The 26,184-nt window shown below is 42.6% G+C and overlaps 1 protein-coding gene across 1 annotated transcript; it reads right to left on the reverse strand.

Moving 5' to 3' along the window:
* Positions 1–24,280: 24,280 nt before the first annotated feature.
* On the reverse strand, positions 24,281–25,276 carry LOC133807366 (uncharacterized). The gene is made up of 2 exons (XM_062245675.1): positions 24,997–25,276; positions 24,281–24,897 (listed from the first exon to the last, which is right to left on the reverse strand). Exons 1-2 carry the CDS (start codon positions 25,274–25,276, stop codon positions 24,281–24,283), a joined length of 897 nt encoding a protein of 298 aa, XP_062101659.1.
* Positions 25,277–26,184: the final 908 nt, after the last annotated feature.

Here is a 26,184-nt window from a genome sequence, read left to right on the forward strand (position 1 = left end):
CTCATGCTGAGTAACCCAAATATATTCACATAATAATTTGGTCTCACACATATATCACATATATGTACATGTATTCTAAATATACCCGTAACGGGCCAAATTACGAAAATTGTCATTCTAAAAGGAAACGGGTCCACATGCATATTTAATACACCTAAACATGCATATCTAGTCATACTATAATATAACTCACGTAATCATATAATGATACACACATATATATATATATATATCACATAAACACACATTTCATAATTAAATCACATATATTCAAATAATTATCCATAATTTGCCATTCTAGCCCCCTAATCAAGGTCATAAGCCTTATTAGGTAATTTGAAACGTTACACATGTATTCAAAATATTAAAAATTCTTTATTAAAAGTAAATTATATAAATAATATGTTTTGTGTAAGGGTTTACACCATTTTAAACCTTTTATTTTAGCCAATTATCCGTTTGGACCATTTATTTTAAAAAAATTAACTTTTGGACCTCATGTTTATCAAAACGTTAAAAATTAGAATATATAAATAGATTATTTGAACCAAATTTATTTTGATCGAATATTTATTTGGACATTTAAGTTTAAAACGGTAACATAAATTATTAACAAAGAGTTAGTACTGAGATTTTGGAAATAATATTTGAATAAAATAGAGTTGATCATAATATATTTTCTTTTATATAAGTGTGTTGTAATTTAATTTTTAATTCATTTTAATATATATTTATATATTCATGCACATTTCATTTTAATTATAATATTTTTGAAAAAATATCTCTCAGTTAAAAAGACACTTAAATATATCTCATTTATATTAGTTAATCAATTTATTATTATGTACATATATATATTTAGAAATTAAAATAAAATAGAGTTAATAACTATTATTATTATATTTTTAAAAAATAGAATATATATATTTAGAAAAAGTTGAATAAAAAAATGAGTAAAAATAAGAAAATAGATAAAATAATTTAGTGCAATTTTAGAGTGTCATATCATCTCGTTGGAGCTCTCCTTTATATAAATACTAGGTACAAGCAACGTGCAATGCACATTTGTTTAGTTTTATTTAGAAAATTTATTAATTATTTTTATTAAGTTTTTATGATTTTCAGATAAATTTTAAATAAATAAACAATAGTATATATAAAAGAATGACATAAACATATTAAAAGAAAAATTAAACCAAAACATTATTTATGATTTTAAAAAGGGAAAATATATTTTTGGCCCATATGTTTTTCCCAAATACACGACAACCCATGTATTTTGTTAAATGACAATTCAGACCCTGTGTTTTACAAAATAGATCAAAATAGTACCTTAGACCTGATTTTGGTCAAAATATTTTCAATTGTAAAATCAATTATCAGGTCGTTAGTGATGCGATGAGTTTAAAGAAGCGAAGAAAGTGGTCAAGGAGCAGAGAATGAAAGATTATATTTGAATTTTTTTGACCAAAATTGGGTATAAGGTAATATTTTGTTCCATTTTGTAAAACAAATGGTCTGTGTGGATGCCAAAAATCCACCAAAAAGAAAAAATCTCTAAGTCCATGGTTGGAATACAAGTTGTGGAGGCTTAAATTCCACTAAGGGAAAACATGGAGGTCGACCCTCATTAGCCTCAGGAAATCCAAGCCACCCGATACTTTTCCCTCAGCCCGTGTCTCAAAGGAAGCCTTGATGAAAATGCACCAAGAGATCCGAGCGGTCGCGCGAAGCCCAGCCTCGCTCGTCAGCGCGTAGCCTCGCTCCTCTGCGCGCGCCCACGCGAGGCCCCGCCTCGCTCTCCGCGCGCGCCAACGCGAGGGCCCGCCTCGCTCTTCGCGCGCGCCCATGCGAATCTCAACCTCACACCACCGCGCACCAGCCACACCCGGGCTCGCAAGGTCGTCGCCTCGCACTCCCACTAGTGCCTCGCACGCCCCCGGCGTCTCGTAAGCCTCGTCGCCTTGCACGCCTACATGGGTCTCGCGCACTGCTAATGCCTTACACATCCAGGTGTCTTGCGAGGCCGTGTCATCACGGGCGTGCATTGCACCTCTTGCCTCACTGATGCATACGGCGCCTCGTGGGTACATGTAGCTCCTCGCGCCGATGTTGCCTTGTAGGTGCATATGACGCCTCACGCCTCACGAGTGCATACGGTGCCAGGACCTTCTTATGTCCATGGGAAACGTTGAACCTCGCCTCTGAGCATCTATGAAAGAGTCCATGGTCTCTCCTCCCCATGTCCGTGCGAGATCTCTCTAGCCTCGTTGCATGCACCTCCCACCTCATTGAAAAGGCCCTACACCACTTCCCGATGTTGGGGCCACCAACGAGGTGCACCCTTTCCAGCCAGCCAATCGGGACCTCTTACGAGGTACAAAGTTTCGAACTCCATGAATATGTGCAAGGGGAGGACTAACTCAGAGATAGGAGAAATACCCGAGATGATTTGGTATCAGGTTAGAATATGGAAGCCCAACCAAGTACGTCGTTCAAGGTAGCCCACAAGAGACAAGATGTACGAACAAGGTACTTCTAGATAGGTACGTACCTGCCTGCAAGGATCAAGGCACACACCAGAAAACCTCTGACACTCGTACTCAGTAGGTAGTGGAGACATCCCCACGTATTCTGACCATGTACTGGAGCCGACACCACTACCCCTGGAATTACTCTTCTACTAGTGTACTCATGTACCATCTGGTTCCCTGGACCACCATGTATCAGGGGCCATTAGAGCCGCCTATAAAATGAACCCCAATTCCACATTGTAAGGGGTTGGAAAATTTACTGTATGCAGAGGCTATTGAGAAATAAATAGAGGCTTGCTTGCTCCATTGTTAATCTGGTTTTACTTGTCCTTAAAGTTTATCCTAAGTTCTTATATAAACATCACCTGACTTACCTTGGAATTTTCTGATCTAATTTCGTTGATGAGATTTCACCGTCAACAGTTTGGCGTCGTCTGTGGGAAGAACAAGCATTAAGCCAGTGTTCTTCCATCACTTCCAACAAAGAAAGATGCTAAGACGTTCAAAACGCCTACGGTAAATACAAGAGGATGAGGTTCGCCGAGACGAAGTAGAGCGGAGGGCTTCCAGGAAAGAGCCCCCTCTGCCCAAGCATGGAGGTGGACCGAAAGAACCTCTTCCCCCAGGGGAGGAGAGGGAAGCATCGTCCCTAGCTATCCAGCCCGACGGAGGTCATTCAGAGCCAATAGTGTATCCACTTGACCGGCCCCCGTTGACACCATGCTCAGGCCACCAGGACCCCGGTCCCTCGATGCACTGGCCAGGCAAGGGTCCCGGGGTACGCTTGGTAATTTCCAGCTCAAGGACTCACTTCTACAAGGAGGAGATTCATGAGTTACGTAAAAAGACTCGAAGGTTGGAAACCACGATAGGGAACATGCAGGAGGTTTTAAACGACCTATTGCAAGGGAAGTCCAGCATACCCCTCCCTACGCGTAAAGGGAAGGAGCATGAAAAAAGGGGAAGCACTATCCCCATAGACGATGGGGGAACCCAACTTTCCAACAGTAAAACCCCCCAGACAAAGTACCAGGGGGGACATAGGCTGACGAAATGTCCCCAGGAGCAAAGGCGGAGGGAAGGTGATGGTCGTAAGAACGAGGCCGAAGTCCACTCAAAAGAGGCACCCCTTGGCCTAAGAAAAGAGCTCCATGGGAAGAGGTCAGAAGTAAGAAACGCACCCCCCGCGGTTCCCCCGAGGAACATAACCAAGGCAAGGGATCAGCCCGGAACCCGCAAAACTCCTTATGCAAAAAGAGGAGGGGACTAGACACCAAAATGCGAAGCCCTCAGGGCAAGATCACCACTTCACTTGGGGGGCACATGAATGACAAAGAATTCGACCATGATTCACCCTTCACAAGGGAGATTCAGGCTGAGCAAATGCCCACTGGCTTCAGAGAGCCTCAAATGACTCCATACGAGGGTACTACAGACCTAAAATATCAGTTAGACTCCTTCAATAACTTGATGAGGTTTAGAGGGGTCAACAACAAGGCAAAGTGGCATTGCTTTGTCATGACACTTAAAGGAGTGGCGTACAAGTGGTTCAAGAGGTTAAGACCAGGAACAATCGAGTCATGGCAACAATTCTCTGATGAATTTCTTCAACAACACCATGCAGCCTGTGATTATGTCATGCCAACTACCAGCCTCGCTAACATAAAGCAAGGTGAGAATGAAAGTCTGAAGGACTACATCCATAGGTTCAGTATAGAAGCAACAAAGGTGGGAGGTTTAACCAAAGCGGAGCATAAGATGGCTATTACCGCCGGAGTTCGTCCAGGAAGCAAGTTGTGGGGTAGCATGCTGAAAAGAGAAGTTTCGAATTTGGATGACTTCTTCGAGAGAGCGCAGAGGTACATACGTGTGGAAGAGGGCCATAAGAACTTCTATGTTGAAGAAAGAGAACCCTCCTCCAGCTGCCCTCCTACCAATACGACTGGAGATTCCATATGGAAGGGGGCATCGAGATAGAGGGGCTGCTGAACGAGTTTGAGATTGAACGAAGACCCTCTAGCCATGAAAGTCCCGACTCGGGGGGAGGTCACCTCAAAAATTACAAAAAGGGTCTCAAAAGTAGACGCTTGCAAAAGGGGTCTCAAAGGTAGACGCTTGAAAAAAGGGTCTCAAAAGTAGACGCTTGCAAAAGGGTCTCAGAAGTAGATGTCTGCAAAAAGGGTCTCCAAAGTAGACGCTTGCAAAAAGGGTCTCATAAGTAGATGCCCACAAAAAGGGTCTCCAAAGTAGACGCTTGCAAAAAGGGTCTCAAATGTAGACGCTAGCAAAAAGGGTCTCAAAGTAGACGCTTGCAAAAAGGGTCTCAAAGAAGACGCTTGCAAAAAGGGTCTCAAAGAAGACGCTTGCAAAAATAGTACTATGCCTAATGACGAAAAGGACGCTTCTCGCAAGAAATAATAAGCGGGCGAAAAAGTATGCAAAAGGATAACCAGAACCCAAGGGGTCAATATATCCTTATAGATATAATCAAGGTGCACCAAAGAGAGACCTAATGAACCCCCTTTCGCGTGGGTTCCAAAGGACCTCGATTATGATAGCGCAGGCGCACGCGACGCTCAACCTCACACCACCGCGCACCAGCCGTACCCGGGCTCGCGAGGCCGTCGCCTCGCACTCTCACTAGTGCCTCGCACGTCCCAGGCGTCTCGCAAGCCTCGTCGCCTCGCACGCCTACATGGGTCTCGCGCATTGCTAATGCCTTACGCATCCAGGTGCCTCATGAGGCCGTGTCATCACAGATGCGCATTGTGCCTCGTGCCTCACTGATGCATACGGCGCCTTGCGGGTACATGTAGCACCTCGCGCCCATGTTGCCTTGTAGGTGCATATGACGCCTCACGCCTCACGAGTGCATACGGTGCCAGGACCTTCTTATGTCCATGGGAAACGTTGAACCTCGCCTCTGACCATCCATGAAAGAGTCCATGGTCTCTCCTCCCCATGTCCATGCGAGATCTATCTAGCCTCGTTGCATGCACCTCCCACCTCGTTGAAAAGGCCCTACACCACTTGCTGATGTTGGGGCCACCAACGAGGTGCACCCTTTCTAGCCAGCCAATCGGGACCTCTTACAAGGTACAAAGTTTGGAACTCCATGAATATGTGCAAGGGGAGGACTAACTCAGAGATAGGAGAAATACCCCGAGATGATTTGGTATAGGGTTAGAATATGGAAGCCCAACCAAGTACGTCGTTCAAGGTAGCCCACAAGAGACAAGAAGTACAAACAAGGTACCTCTAGATAGGTACGTACCTGCCTGCAAGGATCAAGGCACACACTAGACAACCTCTGACACTCGTACTCAGTAGGTAGTGGAGATATCCCCACGGATTCTGACCATGCACTGGAGCCAACACCACTACCTCTGGAACCACTCTCCTGCTAGTGTACTAATGTACCATCTGGTCCCCTGGACCACCATGTATCGGGGGCCATTAGAGCCGCCTATAAAATGAACCCCAATTCCACATTGTAATGGGTTAGAAAATTCATTGTATGCAGAGGCTATTGAGAAATAAACAGAGGCTTGCTTGCTCCATTGTTGATCTGTTTTTACTTGTCCTTAAAGTTTATCCTAAGTTCTTATATAAACATCACCTGACTTACCTTGGAATTTTTTGATCTAATTTCGTTGACGAGATTTCACCGTCAACAGTCTGAATTGTCATTTAACAAAACACAAGGGCCGATCGCTTATTCGGAAAAAATACAGGCACCGAACTTGTGTTTTCCATTTAAAAAAAATAAATAATGCTATAACATTTTAGATCGCAAACTAAAGTATTTAATGTACTAAAAATTCATAATATTATTCAAATCATACCTCAATGATTGTATAAGAAACTTCTTTACTCTAGATAGATGATAAATGTTATTCTAATTTCTTATTTAGTTACACTGTCATACTATTTGTACACACATGACACTAATATATAATGTATTTATTATGTGTTGACCTGTGAAATTGACCAACGGTCGTATGTACAGTATACGGCACATTTTGAACGAAATAAATAGAATGAACGACAGAGTACGGTTATCTTAAATAAACACACAGAAATTTTATAGTGGTTCAGCCCTGAACTATAATAACCTAATCCATTTAGCTTTCAGTATTGAATTACTCGACAATTACAAGTACGAACTGATGAGTTCACTCATTAGAAAGATTTTTCTCCCGAAATTCCAGAAAAAAGATTCTTTGAAATGAAGCCCTGGGTCCTTTATTTATAGTACCCAAGGGTTGTTACATGACTAGTAATACTAGGATCATAATTTGGTACACGACTATCAGGTAGTGGAGATACGTGTCCACCTCCCCATAATTATGAGATCGTGGGTCTTCTGGTTGTTTCTCTAGACTGTGGTGGATAAAGCACGATAGAAACCTCTGGGAAGATGTTAAGTCTATGTTGGTATGTGAGACTTAGGTGCTAGGGTTGAAGACTCGAGCTTGGGTGCTAGGCATGTGACCTTCTGGGTGCTAGACCTATTGATCGTCTAGGTGCTAGGCCTGTGACCTTCTAGGTGCTAGGCCTGTTGATCACAGTTTGAACGGGAGTGAGTATTTCTCAGTGAATTGTACTTGGGGGTTTGAGCCGAACACCTTATGAAGAATAAGGTGATCTGACCACCCAGGTGGTTGTTGAGCATGTCAGGTCGACCACCCTACGGGTTGGGGTCAGGCCGACCATTCTCTTGGACACACTGGGGCCGACCACCCCTGGGGTAGAGGTCAGGCCGACCACCCCTAGGGCTCTTGGGCCTGCTTAGGCCGACCACCCCTAGGGATAGGGGTCAGGTCGGCCACCCCTGGGGTATAGGTTAGGCCGACCACCCCTAGGGCTTTTGGGCCTGCCTAGGCCGAACACCCTTAGGGGTAGGGGTCAGGCTGACCACCCTCAAGGGGTTTAGGCTTGGTCGACTTCCCCATAGGTTCTAGACCTATCTTTTTTGCCTGTCACTCTTTTCTCAATACTTTGTCATTTTTTCCCTGATTTGTGATGTCATGTGTCATATTCTCATTCGCCATGTCATCCTTGTATTTTTAAGGGATAACATTTTCCCCCCAAGTTTTTTGTAATGTTTTCAACATTACGGTAAACTTGATCCTGGCTCGAGAAACATACTATAGTAGTACTTATATAGTCAAGTCCCTCGGGACATTACATAGTACCTTTTTAACTATCGATAATTTGCTCGGTATGAATTTTTTAGGGACAATTGGAAATTCCTAAAAATAATAAGGTTTTTCAAGGAAAATTAATTTCCTAAAAATCTAATATATTTTTCAAGGAAATTTGAAATCCTAAAAATATAACATATTTTTCAAGGAGATTTAAAGTCCTAAAAATATAATATATTTTTCAAGGATATTAATTCCTAAAATAAAAATATTTTTCAAGGAATTTTAATTCCTAAAAAATATAAATATTTTTCAAGGAATTTAAATTTTAACAATATAAGATATTTTTCTAGGAAATTTGAATTCCTAAAAATATCTTGTCTACCTGAGAGGTTATAAGTAGGTCTTCTCTTCTCATTCCTGCTCTATGCGCCATTTCCAAACAAGATCCAAGTCTGAATTCTCCAGTTCCTCATCAAACTCAGATCTTTGGCAAGTACTTTCTTCTAATCCTCACATCATTTAATTTAAATGTGCTTAGATTTATAAGAAACACTTTGAATTTTTGAGGAAATTTTGTCTAAATCTTCTTGTTTTGGTGTATCATGATCCAAAATAATTAACTAACTTGAATAAAGATTTCTCCGAAAAATGGTGATTTCTAGGGTTATAAACCCTAGGATGGGCGATTTCCAGGGATGTAAGAGCCTAGGTCGACCACCTCATTAGTCTAGCGATCTTTGGGACTCCAAACCCTAGCACCTGTGATTTCCAGGGATAGGATCAGGGTTAGGGCAAAGTATCGTCAGGGCTTCTCATTGTGCAATTTCTAGGTCTAGGAACTGGGTTTGGACCGAGCACCTTCAGGGCTTCCCTTGTACGATTTCCAAGTCTAGGAACAGGGTTAGGCCGACCACCCCTAGAGATTAATGGGCTAAGTACTTCCCTTCTCTTGCCTTAGGAAATTTCCAGGCCTAGAATTAGGGTTAGGCCGACCACCCGTAGAGCTTCATGGGCCGAGTACTTCCCTTCTCTTGCCTTAGGTGATTTCCAGACTTAGAATTAGGGTTAGGCCGACCACCCCTAGAGCTTCATGGGCCGAGTACTCCCTTTCCCTTCCCTTAGGTGATTTCCAGGCCTAGAAATAGGGTTAGGCCGACCACCCCTAGAGCTTCATGGGCTGAGTACTTCCTATCTCTTGCCTTAGGCGATTTTCAGGGATCCAGGGTGGTCAGCCCAAGCATAAGCTGACCACTTGGGACCCTAAAAATAATTTTTTCACCTCAATTAATCTCCTTGGGGGCCTTCCTTGTACTATAAAAATTACTTTTTCTGGAGATTTGAATGGTCCTCTGGCACTTTTCTGAGGCTTGCATCCATGGGGTGGTCGGCCTAAGGTGGTAGGCCGACCACCTATGCCCCATTTTTCATGCTTCATAATTTGATGGATTCATGGTGGTCGACCCAGGCATAGGCTCCTTGGCCAACACTTTATATATAATTTTACTCTTGATTTCTTCATTTTTACTCCTTATTTCATGGATATGACCCTAGCTATTGGCTTCATTATGCTCATTTACTAACTTTAATCTTCATTTTTCTTCTGTTGCAGATGCCCAAATCCTCTTCACCAGACAAGCATGTAAGTGAGCGTACTCCCCAGGAGTTCTTGGAAAGGGTGAAAATGTTTCTCCCTTGCTCAACTTTATATTATTTCAGTGAGGAAGATTTATTGAAAAGGTACTGTCCAATGGCGAGAGTAAAACAGACGACTCGGCAACCCTCTGAAGATGATCCTCATATTTCCAAGCACACCACTCAGGGCTCCTTGCCTGGCTCTTCTCATATTTCTTCTCAGCACAGTATGCCTCGCGGCTACCAAGGCACATCTCAGCGGAGTCATTCTTCTCAGCGGGATAGGCCAGGTCAGCGAGACTCATTGCAACACCCTTTGCACCGAGATACTAGTCGAGTACCCCATCAATCTTCTTCTCAGCAAGAACATATCGAGGGTTCTCATTGCTATGCTACTCAATCTTAGGAGCATTCTATTCACAGGTTCTGACCTAAGATGGTTCGCTCTTCTTCCAAGAGCAAGACAGTTTCACCGGCTGCGCAGCAGAAGAAGAGACGACAAAAGGAGTTCAATTCATCAGATTTTGGGGCCACCTTTGCCAGTGAAATCATATGGAAACCAATTGAGAAGCCTCGCCCTGCTGATTATGAGGTTTTTTGGTTCAAGGAGACGGCCTCTGACATGGCTGAAGAAAAGGTAAACAACTTAAGGAAGACCTTTGACCTCTCCAGCGTGTCTATTACTATCCCTGGTCCAGATGACAGAGTTGAGGACCCCCCTCTGGGTATGTGCGCTTGGACACGTTCTACCATTAAGTATGGGGCCTTACTACCTCTTCATCCATACTTCCGTAGTGTTGTAGTAACACCCTAATTTCTCATAGATTACCAAGAACACAACGTTGGGTCGTAATTGTAAATATTGCTCTTTTATTGAATAAAAACTAAAAAAAAACTTGAAAATACATACATGGCCATGGTTTTTAAAAAATAACATAATTGTCTTTAACATAAAAATGAGAAATATTTAAATAAAACCTTTTAAAATAGCATGTTTTAATAAAATGAAAAAAATAGTCCTGCTTGATCTTCCTCGACTATATGGTCCCCAACGAATACATCACGAAGTTCTTAGGTCTCACTCGCCACCAGCCTTTCTATCCTTAACTTCCTGAAATAACAACATCATAAGGAGTGAGCTTCTAAGCCCATTAAGGAAAATACAAACAAGGGTTAGTCATATAATCAAACATAACATAAATTCACAAAAGTCATACCAACACAAACCTCTTGATCATATCATAACTTAAGCCATAATTCTAAATCATAATCTAACTCATAAGCCATAGATCATAAGTCATAACTATAGGTCATAGGTCATAAATCATAATCATAACTATAGGTCATATATCATAATCCTAACTATAGGTCATATATCATAATCATAACTATAATAACAAGTCACATATAATAAAAAGATAAGTGTTTATATAGGGGTGGCGATTAAGCCCCGGACAAAAGTCTGTCATACACCGAACATAGGTGCGTCATATACTGGACATAAGTACGTCATAAATTTTTGGCAATCGAGCCTACCGGACATAGTTCGTCATACATCATTGGACACCTTAGGTCCAGACACACTTACCCCTTTATTGTACCTGAAATGTTAGATCATACAAACATAAACCATATCATAACTATATCCTAATACTAAACTACTTAATTTTCCTTACCAAAAACTGGAATATTGGAGACAAGAGCGGGATTGGAACTCCTAAAACAAAACATAAAGAATGGTGGGTTTCTATAGAAAAGAGACGAAAAGAAAACTAAACCATCAAAGAAGAAACTTACCGATAAGAACCTTAAATTAAAGAACTCAAACACCATGGATGAACAAGAACCATTCTACACTTCGATATCAAAATCAAACTATATCTCACTACCAAAGTGGTTACAAAGCTTATGATGGTAAAGCTTTCATCCCAAAACCCTAGTGTTTCTCTCAAGAATAATCTAAGTAGCTAAAAGGCTCTGAACTCTGCTTGAAGAATGAATAAAATGGCTGAGTGAAGGGCCCTATTTATAGAGTTTGAGGAGTGAAACTATCCCATTAAAAAAAATACTTAAATCCTTGAATAATATTTATATTAATAATTGAGGAATAATCTAACATAAAAAATTATCCCAACCTTTAACTTCCTAAATCTGGTAACTCTAAACTCACACATAGTAAAATAAATATAACTGAAGCTGTACGATTCCAATTTAGACCAAATTCATACCATTAGAAAACTAATTCAATTATCTACAACTTTCTAGAAATAATATTTTTCGAAATTCAAAATATAACTAGGTCAAAAATAGGTCAGAAGTTACAATACCCTAAAGTTACGAAAAATCTATATAATTATCTAAATAACAACCTAATCCACAAATATCTTAACTAACCATAAAATAACAAACTCTAATTCCCTAGGATGATTTCGAATTTACTAAGCCCAAAATCTTATTGGAATTTTGGGCTTTATGTAGGCTCGATCCATAACACTTTTTAATAATATCATAATTAATTTATTCTTATGCAATCACCCCATTTTCCACAAACAAGGCTACTAATATCATAAACCTATACTATACTATAATAATCATAACTACTAAAAAAAAATTAAACCTTATGTTATAATTAATATTTCTAAACTATAGGTTAAACTTATAAAATCTATAACTATTGCTAAGAGTATTCAACTAAATCCCGGCTTCAACCAATATCCATTATAACTAACATATTATAAGCTATTACTACCTACTACTACTACTATCTAACTAAGTAAAATTACGGGATGCTACAGTTGCAGACTATTTTAGTATTAGTCCTTCTCAACTGGCTCCTAATACGATCTTGGACTTATCTGCATTGTACATTATCTATCACTGCAGAAAATAGGCTGATCCAGTGCCTCATGTGATCCACTACCTGTTTGGCCTGAAGACAAACCCTTCTCAGTGCAACTCGGGGTATTTCCACTTCCACCATTATGTGAGCGAGGGTACCAACACCTTCTTGGAAGAGATCTCTGGAAATAGCAAGGCATTTAGATATGTCGACAACTATTTCTTTACTAAGGACACAGAGGCCAACTACTCCAAGTTTAAGCACGTTGGGCCTTTTTATAGACCGCTCTCGACCTAGGCTATGACAGTTAGGGCCAAGGCACTGATTACCATGATCCTTGAGGAGAGGAATGTCAAGACCCTCGTTACTCTAGAGAACCTTAGGAAGGTGGGGTTGTTTCCTCCTACCATAGTCGATGTTTCGGATGACAATGGTCCCGAGCCCGTGACAGCCATAGACTCCCCGGGACCCATTCATGTCGAGGAGGTACCCTCTTTGTTGGTGCCAGCTGAACATTAGGGTGATGATGTGGGTGCATCTGTTGCATGCTTGTGACGACCCAAATTTTCTAATTGGGCCTAGGGCCTTGATTAGTGTGCCTGGAGGGAAATAAGTGATTTAATATGCTAATACATGGATTTATGTGAATATATGATAATGATGCATGTTTAATTGAGTTAAATGTGCATGTGGGCCCCGTCTGGATATTAGGGGCATAAGTGTGATAAATGTGATAAATATTATATATATGTGATATGTCTGTGCAGCATGGTCCGAGACAGTCCTGGGGAGCGGTTAGTCGGAAAGCCACAACAGGGTTGAGATTCAGACTCGGGGTGAGTCGAGGGGTAATTTAGGTACTAGGTGTGTTACGGGACTATTGGGATATGAAAATAAATATTTGGAGATATATTTGAGGATAGAATGACTAGGCGAGAATATTGGGAAATTTATCATTTTGCCCTCGGGGATGTTATGGTACCCCGAGCCTTGAGGTAACCACATAGACTTAAGGTGAATAAAACAAAAAGGAAGAATTAATTAGAAGCTTTGGGGAACTGACTTATACTTTAGCTTTCAGCTGAGATAGCTATCAACTTCTTTTCTCTTTCACTCTCTAAGGAAAACTCAAAGGAATACTTGGAGGAATTGTCTAGAACTAGAAGGATTTCAGCTGAGATATCTTAGGATCTTGAAGCTTAAGGATTGAGGATCAACCCCAGGGATTGAGTTCAGCAAAGGTAAGCTTTAATTACTAAGGTTTAGTCTTGAATTTCTGCTGGTTATTGGGGATTGCATGTTAGTCAAACTTGATCTATTTTTGGGTATTTTAGCTAAGTATTGGAGTAGGATTTATTGGGGTTTTGGTGCTGTTATTGAGCTGAAATGATTGTACTGGTTACCTAAGATTGTTAGCTAAGCTTAGGATGAATTGGCTTGAGGAAAGGTGTAGAAAAATGGTGAGAAAATCTGGGTTCGGTGATGAGGTCCGCGGCCCTAGAAGGGGCGTGCCGCGGCCTGTGTGCGCGCGCGGCCATGGGAGGCCGAGAAGCTCGTGCGCGCCGCGGCCTGTGTGGGGGTCAGTGAGGTGCTAGCCTCTGTTTCGAGGGTAGCCGCGGTGCTTGTGGGAGGGGTCGCGACTCTTAGTCCCAAATTGTGCTTTTAAGGGTGTCTAGGCTTCGGAACTCGATGGCTAAGGCTCAGGATGGATTTATCACCCGGATTGATAAAATTCAAGGTCCCGGAGGTTAGGGTTTGGTTCGAAGTTATTTATTGGATTAGAACTTGATGGATGAATATTGTTAATGTGTTGTGACTAGGGTTTCGGCGAGGCTCAAATTAGAGGACTGTGCTCGGGGCATCAGTGCTCGGAAAGCTCGGGACTCAGGTAAGAAAACCCTTGTTCCCAAAGAGCTTGTGTGCAGGGCTGGGCCCAATGTGTTTGAATAGAATTGGTATGCAGGGCTGAGCCCAATATGTTAGAACTGCGGGGCGTAGCCCTTTAACTGAATGTGCTAGAATTCTGTACTTGTTTGCTATGCTATGTATGTTACGATGTGAATGGTCGGCAAGAGTTTGGAATGGTGTAGACCGAGAATGACGAAGGGCTGGGAACGACGTTGGGCACAATGAGTGCAAGGCCGAGAACGGCAAGGGGCCGGGAGCAGCGTTGAGCACGTGGAGTACGAGTTGCCAGGGTGAGTCCCTAAAAGGATACCCTGGATATCCTCACGGCGTGGTCCGCGAACCCAAGGCTTGGTAAATGCCTGGGACGGCTAGGCCGTATGTGTTTAGCCTTTGGGGGCCTGTTTTTATGCTTGTTGTATATGTTGCATATGTTATCTGTTTGTGGGTTTTCTTGCTGGGCTTCGGCTCACAGATGCTCTGTGGTGCAGGTAAGGGTAAAGAGAAGGCTAACCAACCATGAGTGTAGCAGGCATGAGGCGACGTGTACATGTTTGGCCAGCCTGGCTGCCACAGCCAGAGGATTTTGGGAGATGCTTGTAAATAAACCTAGATTTTGTCGTTTTGTCGACTTGGTTCAGTTTATATGTTGTAAATATTTCTAAACTGTATTTTGGGATCCTAAGTGTAAAACTTTTATATTTTTTATGGAAATTATTATTTCTTAAGTTTTTCCTTTTTTTATGGCTTAATTACACTGTTTGACCAAAAACCTCGATTAACGAGTTGGAAGCACGTTTTTAAACTCACTTAGTAACAACTCTAAGGTTGTAGGGAGTTACAAATTGGTATCAGAGCGAGCCAAGGTTATTGGTTGTCGAGATTGATCGAACATGTACACACGCTGTCAGAGACAAGCTTAACTCAGGGTTGGTTGGTAAGATTGGCTAACATGTTTGAATATGTGTTTGAATGCCCTGTTTGCCTGATTATCTTATATAGAGCATGATGAATGAGTTAACATATGCATGATGCTAGGGCATGGCTCGTTGTGTGTTATTTGTTATATGAGTTGTTATTTGTGGATGGCTGACGTGTTTGGGAGGTGGTTTCTGGATGTTGTTATCATGCTTGATGAGCGATGTCGTTGGTTCCAGGCATATTTGTTGAGATGCCTCGACAATCAGCTAGACTCTGCGATAGTAGAGCCGAGGATGAAAACCGGGGTCAGGACCCTCCACCTGCCCCACAAAATTTGCAAGAGATGTTTGCCGAAATGGAAGCAAGACTGCAGCGAACAGAGGAAGAGTTACGACAGTTGAGGCAGCAGGCTCCGCCTCAGGTTACTGGGCTGCCAGTGCAGCAGGTTGCAGCGCCAGTGGCAGTTCAGTATGCTTTGGAGAATAAGTGGGAACCTTTGTATGAAAGGTTCAGGAAGCAGCATCCTCCCACCTTCGAGGGTGGATCAGACCCACTGCAGGCAAAGCAGTGGATGAATATGATTGCCTCAATTCTAGATTTTATGAGATTTCAGGGGAATGAGAGGGTAGCTTGTGCTAGCTTTATGTTTAGAGATGATGCCCACATCTGGTGGGACGTGGTGGTTCAGAGAAGGGATGTATCAGTTATGACCTGGGAAGAATTCAGAAACCTGTTTAATGAGAAATACTACAGTGTGGAAGTACGAGCTGCGAAGGTTGATGAGTTTATCAACCTGACTCAGAATCGATCGACAGTGACAGAGTATGCTATTAAGTTTGATAGATTGGCGAAGTTTGTGCCAGATCTAGTGTCGACTGATGCGGCAAGGAGGGATAGGTTTATGTGGGGGTTGAATGTGATGATTGCCCGCGATGTGAATATTACATTGGATCCAGAGACTACTACTTATGGCCAAGCGGTAGACAAGGCCCTTACTGCTGAGAGGGTTGAAGATCAGATTTGGAAGGATAGTGCTGTTAGGCGCGATGCCAGGAGGACAGTACCTCCTTTTGTTGGGTTCAGTCATGGTGGTGGTTCTAGTGAGAAGAAGAGGAAGGCCCCAGATTCCTTTGTTCCTCCCAGTTCAGACAGGAGGGCGAGGGGTGCTTCCACTGGCCGCCAGGGTGGCAGTGATAACTGGAGGAGTTTTCCTATGTGTCCGCGGTGCGGGCGTCGATACCAGGGTGAGTGCAGGATCAGGGCCTGCTTTGTTTGTGGGAGTGCCAGTCATCTGAAGAGGGATTGCCCTCAAGTTAAGAAGGAGGAGCAGAAGCAGAGTGACAGTCTTGCTCCTGCCAAGGTATTCACTTTGACACAGAATGAGGCGCTGGCTAGCCCCTCAGCTGTGACAGGTCAGATCTCTAGTGCTGGTTCTTTGTATACTGCATTGTTTGATTCAGGGGCTACCCATTCATTTGTATCTGCTAGAGTGATAGATCAGCTTTGTAGACCTAGTGGTGTGTATGCTAGGGGATTTCAGACTTTGTTGCCAACAGGAGAATTGGTAGTCTCTAGGAAGTGGATTAGAGCATTGCTTGTAGAGGTAGATGGTAGGGAGCTGTCTCTTGATCTGATTAAGTTAGAGATGGATGATTTTGAAATGATTCTGGGGATGGATTGGCTATCCAAGTATGGGGCAACGATTGACTGGAAGTGCAGAATGGTGACTTTTGAACCAGAAAAGGAGGTACCATTTGTGTTTGTGGGGTCAGTTAGTGGACCGCATGTACCAATAATTTCAACCTTAAGGGCTAGGGACCTGATGCAGGAAGGTTGCATAGGATTCATGGGAAGCGTTGTAAATACTTCTAGGGCGGTGTCGGTTGAACCAGGTGAAAATAGATTGGTGTGTGAGTTTCCAGATTTGTTTCCAGTAGATCTGACAGGGTTGCCGTCGCAGTGGGAGATTGACTTTGTTATAGAATTGGTACCAAGAGCGGAGTCAGTATCTAGGACGCCTCATAGAATGGCTCCGGCAGAGTTAAAGGAGTTGAAGATTCAGTTGCAGGAGTTACTTGATTTGGGGTTCATTAGACCGAGTTTCTCGCCATGGGGTGTTCCAGTGTTGTTTGTTAAGAAGAAGGATGGGTCCCTTAGGATGTGTATTTATTATAGGGAGCTGAACAAGTTCCATTAAGAACAAGTATCCACTGCCTAGGATCGATGATTTTTTTGATCAGCTAGAGGGAAGGATAATGTTCTCCAAGATAGATCTTCGGTCAGGTTACCATCAGTTAAGGATTAAAGAGGAGGACATACCAAAGACCGCTTTCCGAACGAGGTATGGACATTATAAATTCCTGGTTATGTCCTTTGGATTAACCAATGCCCCAGCAGCTTTCATGGACATGATGAATGGGGTTTTCAAGGATTATCTGGACAAGTTTGTGATCGTATTCATCGACGACATCCTAGTGTACTCCCGGTCAAAGGCAGAGCATGAGCAGCATCTACAGTTGGTACTGCAGCGATTAAGGGAGCATAAGTTATATGCTAAGTTCAGTAAGTATGAGTTCTGGTTGCCACAAGTTACATTTCTGGGCCATATTGTCAGTAAGGAGGGGATTCTGGTTGACCCAAGTAAGATTGAGGGAGTCAGAGATTGGCCTAGACCGAGCAATGTTCCTGAAGTAAGAAGCTTTCTGGGTTTAGTAGGGTATTATCGGCGGTTTGTTGAGAGGTTTTCTAGAATAGCTACGCCATTGACAGAACTGACAAAGAAGAAGACAAGGTATGTCTGGACAGACAGGTGTGAGAACAGCTTTAAGGAGTTGAAGCGATGGTTGGTCACTGCTCCAGTGCTTAGTTTGCCAACGAGAATGAGAAGTTTGTGGTCTACTACGATGCATCCATACAGGGTTTCGGGTGCGTGCTGGTGCTAGCTGGTAAGGTGATAGCCTATGCATTGAGACAGTTAAAGGAATATGAGCAGAGATATCCTACGCATGACTTGGAGTTAGCAGCAGTGGTGATTGCACTTAAGATTTGGAGGCATTATTTGTATGGTGAGAAGTGCGAAATATACACCGACCATAAGAGCCTAAAGTATTTCTTTACTCATAAGGATCTGAATATGCGCCAGAGGCGGTGGCTGGAGTTGGTTAAGGATTATGATTGTGATATCCTATACCATCATGGGAAGGCTAATGTAGTGGCTGATGCATTGAGTCGGAAAGGCCTAGGACAGTTGTTCAGTTCGAGGCAGATATCTAACAAGTTAGCTGTGGAGATGACCAGAGCAGGTATAGAATTAGTGGTTGGACAGTTGGCCAACATCACTCTTCAGTCTACACTCCTTGAGAGGATCAAGAAAGCGCAGGGGAAAGATTCCCAGCTGCGAGGTCATAGGGAGAGTGCCTTAGTCGGAGCGCCTAAGGACTTTTCCATTTCAGAAATGGGGTTACTGAAGTACAAGGGTCGGATTTGTGTTCCGATGGATTCTGATGTTCGGCGAGAGATCTTAGATGAATCGCATACCACTCCCTATTCTTTGCACCCGGGTACGACGAAGATGTACCAGGACTTGAGAGCTCTGTATTGGTGGTCAGGCATGAAGAGGGACGTGGTGGATTATGTGGCTAAGTGCTTAACTTGTCAGCTGGTTAAGGCTGAGCACCAGAGGCTAGCAGGGTGTTGCAGCCTCTGGGGATCCCAGAATGGAAGTGGGAAGATATCACTATGGACTTTATGGTTGGGTTACCGAGAACTGTGGGACATCATGACTCGGTGTGGGTGATTGTGGATAGGTATACCAAGTCCGCCCACTTTTTGCTTGTTAGGACAACTTATACTGTGGAGCAGTATGATGAGTTGTATGTGAAGGAGGTTGTTCGACTTCACGGGGCTCCGAGGTCGATAGTATCCAACAGAGACCCCACCTTCACTTCCAAGTTTTGGGAGAGTTTGCAGAAGGCTATGGGAATGCAGCTACGATTTAGTACCGCTTATCATCCTCAAACGGATGGGCAGTCTGAGAGGAAAATTCAGATATTGGAGGATCTGCTGCGAGCCTGTGTGCTTGATTTTGGCGGATCATTGAGTAAGTATCTCCCTTTGATCGAGTTCTCGTACAACAACATTTATCAGGCGACCATTGGTGTGGCTCCATACAAGATGCTTTATGGAAGGTGTAGATCACCTATCCATTGGGATGAGACAGGTGAGAGGAGGTATCTGGGTCCAGAGTTGGTTCAGAGGACCAATGAGGCAATTGAGAAGATTCGAGCGCACATGCTCGACTCCCAGAGTCGACAGAAAAGTTATTCAGACCTGAAACACAGGAGCATGTAGTTTCAGGTTGGTGATCTTGTGTTCCTTAAGGTTTCACCCATGAGGAGTGTGAAACGGTTTGGTGTTTGAGGCAAGTTGAGCCCTGGGTTTTTTGGCCCCTTTGAGATTCTGGAACGAGTTGGAGGGGTAGCTTATAGATTAGCGATGCCTCCAGCTATATCAGGAGTTCATGATGTTTTCCATGTATCCATGCTCCGGAAGTATATGTCGGATTCAACACATGTTCTAAGTTTTGAGAATCTGGAGCTTGATCAGGATTTGTCCTATGAAGAGAACCCGGTTCAGATTCTTGATCGAAAAGATAAAGTTTTGAGGAACAAGACCATCGCCTTGGTGAAAGTGCTGTGGAGAAACAGCAAGGTTGAGGAGGCGACGTGGGAACTTGAGTCAGAGATGAGGGAGCGGTGCCCCGAGTGGTTCAGGTAATTTCAAGGACAAAATTTCTGTAAGGAGGGGATAGTTATGACGACCCGAATTTGCTAATCGGGCCTAAGGCCTTGATTAGTGTGCCTGGAGGGCAATAAGTGATTTAATATGCTAATACGTGGATTTATATGAATATATGATAATGATGCATGTTTAATTGAGTTAAATGTGCATGTAGGCCCCGTCTGGATATTAGGGGCATAAGTGTGATAAATGTGATAAATATTATATATATGTGATATGTCTGTGCAGCACGGTCCGAGACAGTCTTGGGGAGCGGTTAGTCAGAAAGCCACAACAGGGTTGAGATTCAGACTCGAGGTGAGTCGAGGGGTAATTTGGGTACTAGGTGTGTTACGGGACTATTGGGATATGAAAATAAATATTTGGAGATATATTTGAGGATAGAATGACTAGGCGGGAATATTGGGAAATTTACCATTTTTCCCTCGGGGATGTTTTGGTGCCCTGAGCCTTGAGGTAACCACATAGACTTAAGCTGAATAAAACAAAAAGGAAGAATTAATTAGAAACTTTGGGGAACCGACTTATACTTTAGCTTTCAGCTGAGATAGCTATCAACTTCTTTTCTCTTTCACTCTCTAAGGCAAACTCAAAGGAAAACTTGGAGGAATTGGCTAGAACTAGAAGGATTTCAGCTGAGATATCTTAGGAGCTTGAAGCTTAAGGATTGAGGATCAACCCCAGGGATTGAGTTCAGCAAAGGTAAGCTTTAATTACTAAGGTTTAGTCTTGAATTTCTGCTGGTTATTGGGGATTGCATGTTAGTCAAGCTTCATCTATTTTTGGGTATGTTAGCTAAGTATTGGAGTAGGATTTAATGGGATTTTGGTGCTGCTATTGAGCTGAAATGATTGTGTTGGTTACCTAAGATTGTTAGCTAAGCTTAGGATGAATTGGCTTGAGGAAAGGTGTAGAAAAATGGTGAGAAAATCTGGGTTCGGTGGTGAGGGTCGTGGCCATGGGAGGCCGAGAAGCTCCTGTGCGCAGCGGCGCTTGGTGCGCGCGTCGCGGCCTGTGTGGGGGTCAGTGAGGTGCTAGCCTCTGTTTCGAGGCTAGCCGTGGCACTTGTGGGAGGGGTCGCGGCTCTTAGTGCCAATTTGTGCTTTTAAGGTGTTTAGGCTTGGGAACTCGATGTCTAAGGCTCGGGATGGATTTTATCACCCAGATTGATAGAATTCAAGGTCCCAGTGGTTAGGGTTTTGTTTCGAAGTTTGGATTAGAACTTGATGGATGGATATTGTTAATGTGTTGTGACTAGGGTTTCGGCAAGGCTCAAGTTAGAGGATTGTGCTCGGGGCATCGGTGCTCGAAAAGCTCGGGACTCAGTTAAGAAAGCCCTTGTTCCCATAGAGCTTGTGTGCAGGGCTGGGCCCAATGTGTTTGAATAGAATTGGTATGCAAGGCTGAGCCCAATATGTTAGAACTGCGGGGCGTAGCCCTTTAACTGAATATGCTAGAATTATGTACTTGTTTGCTATGCTATGTATGTTACGATGTGAATGGTCGGCAAGAGTTGGGAATGGTGTAGACCGAGAGCGGCGAAGGGCTGGGAACGATGTTGGGCACAATGAGTGCAAGGCCGAGAACGGCAAGGGGACGGGAGCAGCGTTGAGCACGTGGAGTGCGAGTTGCCAGGGTGAGTCCCTAAAAGGATACCCTGGATATCCTCACGGCGTGGTCCGCGAACCCAAGGCTTGGTAAATGCCTGGGACGGCTAGGCCGTATGTGTTTAGCCTTTGGGGGCCTGTTTTTATGCTTGTTGTATATGTTGCATATGTTATCTGTTTGTGGGTTTTCTTGCTGGGCTTTGGCTCACAGATGCTCTGTGGTGCAGGTAAGGGTAAAGAGAAGGCTAACCAACCATGAGTGTAGCAGGCATGAGGCGGCGTGTACATGTTTGGCCAGCCTGGCTGCCACAGCCAGAGGATTTTGGGAGATGCTTGTAAATAAACCTAGATTTTTTCGTTTAGTCGACTTGGTTCAGTCTATATGTTGTAAATATTTCTAAATTGTATTTTGGGATCCCAAGTGTAAAATTTTTATAATTTTCTATGGAAATTATTATTTCGTAAGTTTTTCCTTTGTTTATGGCTTAATTACACTCTTTGACCTAAAACCTCGATTAGCGAGTTGGAAGCACGTTTTTAAACTCACTTAGTAACGACTCTAAGGTAGTAGGGCGTTACAATGCTCATCGCTTGCTTCAAACGACTTTGATGAGACTGGGTTCGAACTTGAATTCCCATGTGGCCTCTCTGTCAATGCTATTGCTCCAGAAGAGCTTAACCATAGGAACACTTTTGGACCTTAACTCCTTAGTTCCCCGTTCTAGAACGCGTACTGGCCGTTCTTCATAACTAAAATCATGTTTTAACTCTAGAGCCTGGTAATCGAGCACATGGAATGGATCTGATATGTATTTTCTCAATCATCGATACATGAAAAACGTTATGCGTTTCATCTAATGATGGCGGTAAAGCCAACCGATAGGCTACATGCCCTACTTTGTCCAATATCTCAAAAGGACCTGTAAACCTCGGGCTTAACTTTCCTTTCTTTCCGAAACACATAATCCCCTTCATCGGAGAAACTTTAAGAAAGACTTGATCGCCTACTGAAAACTCAACAGTCCATCTCTTAGCGTCAGCATAGCTCTTTTGGCGACTTTGAGCGACAATCATTCGTTGTCTTATCTTTTCTATTGCCTCTGTTGCTTCTTTTACAGCCTCGGATCCTAAATATCATCTTTCACCAACCTCGTCCCATTGAAGTGGTGATCGGCATTTCCGTCCATATTGCATCTCATAAGGTGCCATGCCTATCGTCGCTTGATAACTATTATTTTAAGAGCATTCTATCAATGGAGGATACTTGCTCCATGATCCTGAGAAGTCTAATGCACATGCCCTCAGCATATCTTCTAATATTTTTATGGTGCGTTCTGAATAACCATCGGTTTGAGGGTGAAATGCCGTACTTAGCTTTAACTTAGTGCCCATTCACGCTATAGACCTTTCCAGAACTTTGATGTGAAAACCGATCCTCTATCGGAGACTATCGTCTTCAGAACTCCATGTAGTCTCACTATCTCCGCCACATGAAGATCTGCATACTGCTTAGCGCTATAAATTGTTCTTATCGACAAGAAGTGAGCAGATTTTGTGAGTCCATCTACTATCACCCAAATAGAGTCATGCTGCTTGGTGGTCCTTGGTAATCCCGTCTAAAAGTCCATCGCTATATTTTCCCATTTCCATCCGGGAATCTATAATGGTTGCAAGGTTCCAGCGGGTCTTTGATGTTCGGCCTTAACTTGTTGACATGCTTCCGTAACTCCGCCTAATAAATGAGTCTGCCACGACATTAGCCTTTCCCGGATGATATAAGATCTCACAATCATATTCCTTTACTAACTCCAGCCACCTTCGTTGCCTCATATTGAGCTTCTTCTGCATAAAGAAGTACTTCAGACTTTTGTCCGTATAGATTTCACACTTTTCTCCGTACAGATAGTGCCTCCAAATATTTAGAGCGAAAATACCACTTCTAACTCTAAGTCATGGGTCGGATATTGCTGCTCGTACTCCTTTAGCTGATGATACCCTGACTACAAATCTATCTTCGAGAATACCGTAGATCCTTGTAGTTGATCGACAAAATCGTCTATTCGAGGTAAAGAGTATTTGTTCTTGATCATCACTTTATTTAGCTCTCGATAGTTGATGCACATCCTCATACTCCCGTCCTTCTTTTAGACAAACAACATTGGTGTTCCCCAAGGCGAATAGCTTGGTCGGATGAAACCTGTGTCTAAAAGATCCAGCAGTTGGATCTTTAACTCCTTTAGCTCAGTAGGTGCCATTCTATAGGGGACTTTCGAGAATGGTGCCGTCTTAGGTGCCAATTCTATTTCAAACTCAATTTCCCTAATCAGAGGTAATCTCAGTAGATCTTCTGGAAACACCTCGTGAAATTCGCATACTATATGTACATCCTTTGGTTCGAGCTGTATCTCTCGTGTTTTATCAACCACACTGGCTAGAAGAGCTTGGCAAACACTATTGATTAATCGTTGAGCTTTGAGTGACGAGACTATTGGAATGTGAGTTCGAGAAACTCCTCCTTTGAAAATGAACTGCTCTCCGCCTTCTGGTTGAAAGTTGACTGTCTTACCCTTACAGTATATCGTTGCCCCATGTTTTCTAACCAATCCATGCCTAAAATTACATCATAATCCTTAAGGTCTAACTTAATCAAATCTACTGGTAATTCTCTTCCTTCGATTCTAAATACAACACTACGCACCCCTCTACTAAATAACATTCTTTCCCCCGAGGGTAACTCCATGACAAACTTATCTTTAAAAAGTTTGCATGGTATATCTAAGATATCAATCATATTCATAGAAACAAAAGAATGCGTAGCACCTGAATCAAATAATACATTTCATAATTTACCAGAGATAGTGACCTGACCTGCTACCACAGTATTACTAGTTTCTACTTCACCTCTAGTAAGAGCAAAACTCTGGCTGACCTTAGCTTATCATCTTTCCTTCGATCCTTCAACTTTGGGAAATCCTTTTTAATGTGTCCTTCATCTCCATAATTGAAACAACCTTTCGTCCTATATCGGCATTCTCCTAAATGCTTCCTCCTGCAGATAGGGCACTGGGGATATTCCACATAGGGCTTCTTATTCCCATTATTTTCTGATGCACTCTTATTTGTCTTGTCGACTTTCTGATTTTGACCATCGTCATGTTTTCGTTTGTGGTCGTTCTGATAATCATTATTCTTTTTGGCGTCCCTTCTGGCCGCACCTTCTTTCCAGATTCTTTCTTCAGCCTGCTCAGCTTCCAAGGCTACCTCTAATGTTTCCGCATAAGTGGTTATCCCCCGGATCAACTTCACGTCACGGGCTATCATAGATTTCAGTCCCTTCCTGAATCTTTGAATTCTTAGCGTCTCGGTGGGTACCATGTTCGCCACGAACTTAGCCAGCCTATCAAACTTCCCAGCATACTCCGTCACAGTTGAATTTCCTTGAGTAAGCGCGATGAATTCGTCCACCCTTGTGGCTAGAATCGCAGGATAGTAATACTTCTTGTTTAACACTTGGATAAACTCATCCCAAGTCATCACGTTCACATCTCTAGTCTGCTTTACTATATCCCACCAGATGCGGGGGTCCTTCTTTAGCAAGCTTGAAGCACATGAGATTCGATCTTCGTTTTCCAGCCGCATATGTTTTAGAATGGACTCCACTGATCGAAGCCATTCTTCTGCTTCTATTGGGTCTGACCTGCCATCAAAGTTCGGTGGTTGCTGTTTCCTAAAGCGTTCATATACCGCCTCGTAGCGTGGTTCTACGAACTGTAGTAACTGCGCTAGAGGAACGACTTGTTGCACCATTTGTTGTTGTCCTAAATTTATTTGAAATTCTTCTTCCCTTCTCCTTAATTTTCCCCTAAGACGAGCATTTTCTCTTTCCATGTTTATTCGAGTAGCAGTGGCTACCAGATTTTCCACTACATTAGGTGCTTCTGGCACCCCTGGGGTTGCTAGAATTCTTCATATGTAGGGGTGACGGCTACTCTTCTTCCTCGCCCCTTCCTCTTCCTCGGGTTCTGCCTTAGCTTCTACCTTGGCCATTTAGTCTTTCAGATCTTCTTGGTTCCTGCTCTATGCGTCTCTTTTTTTTTTCCCCAAAAGAGAAAAGTTGAAAAAAAACTAAGACAAACAAAACAAGTACAGGATACAACTTATCCTATTGTACAACTCTCTATTAGGTCCATCTATATATAAAAACTACCCTATTACAATTAAGTCCAACTCGGGAAATGGGCCTTAACAATTGAATCTTCCATAGAGGAGGGATGTGTTCAGTATATCGTACCCACTACTAAGGCCCCCTAACTTCCACTTGGACCCAGAAGACAGGAATTTGAACCCTTGCTTTATTAATTGTTATTCATTTGATTAGATCCAATCTAATAATGCAAAGCAAATGGGCTAACTCATAAGAGAAGAATTTAAACTTTACATTTTCAATTGAATCAAAAAATTTCTTAACACTTACTAAACAATGAAATAATAACAAAAAAAAAAATAACATGTTTTTTTTAAAAAAAAAAATTAGTGAAAATATTCTAAACAAGCATATAATAAATTTTAACGATGTGTTCTTATATATGTCTAATCCTTCACATCAGATCCATTATCATACTCAGGGTTGGTATCCTTCTTATATCTTTAACCTTTGTCCATTGGGATAATTTCATAAAATAACACAAGAAAAACATTACAAACATATTTTAAAAAACTGTGTATACTCACTTGGTAATGAGTAGGTCCTTTGTAGCTATCGTGTGTATTTTGTGGGAACGTTCAGGACCAATATA

Source organism: Humulus lupulus, chromosome 1 (assembly GCF_963169125.1).
Source record: "Humulus lupulus chromosome 1, drHumLupu1.1, whole genome shotgun sequence".
Classification (NCBI taxonomy): Eukaryota; Viridiplantae; Streptophyta; class Magnoliopsida; order Rosales; family Cannabaceae; genus Humulus; species Humulus lupulus.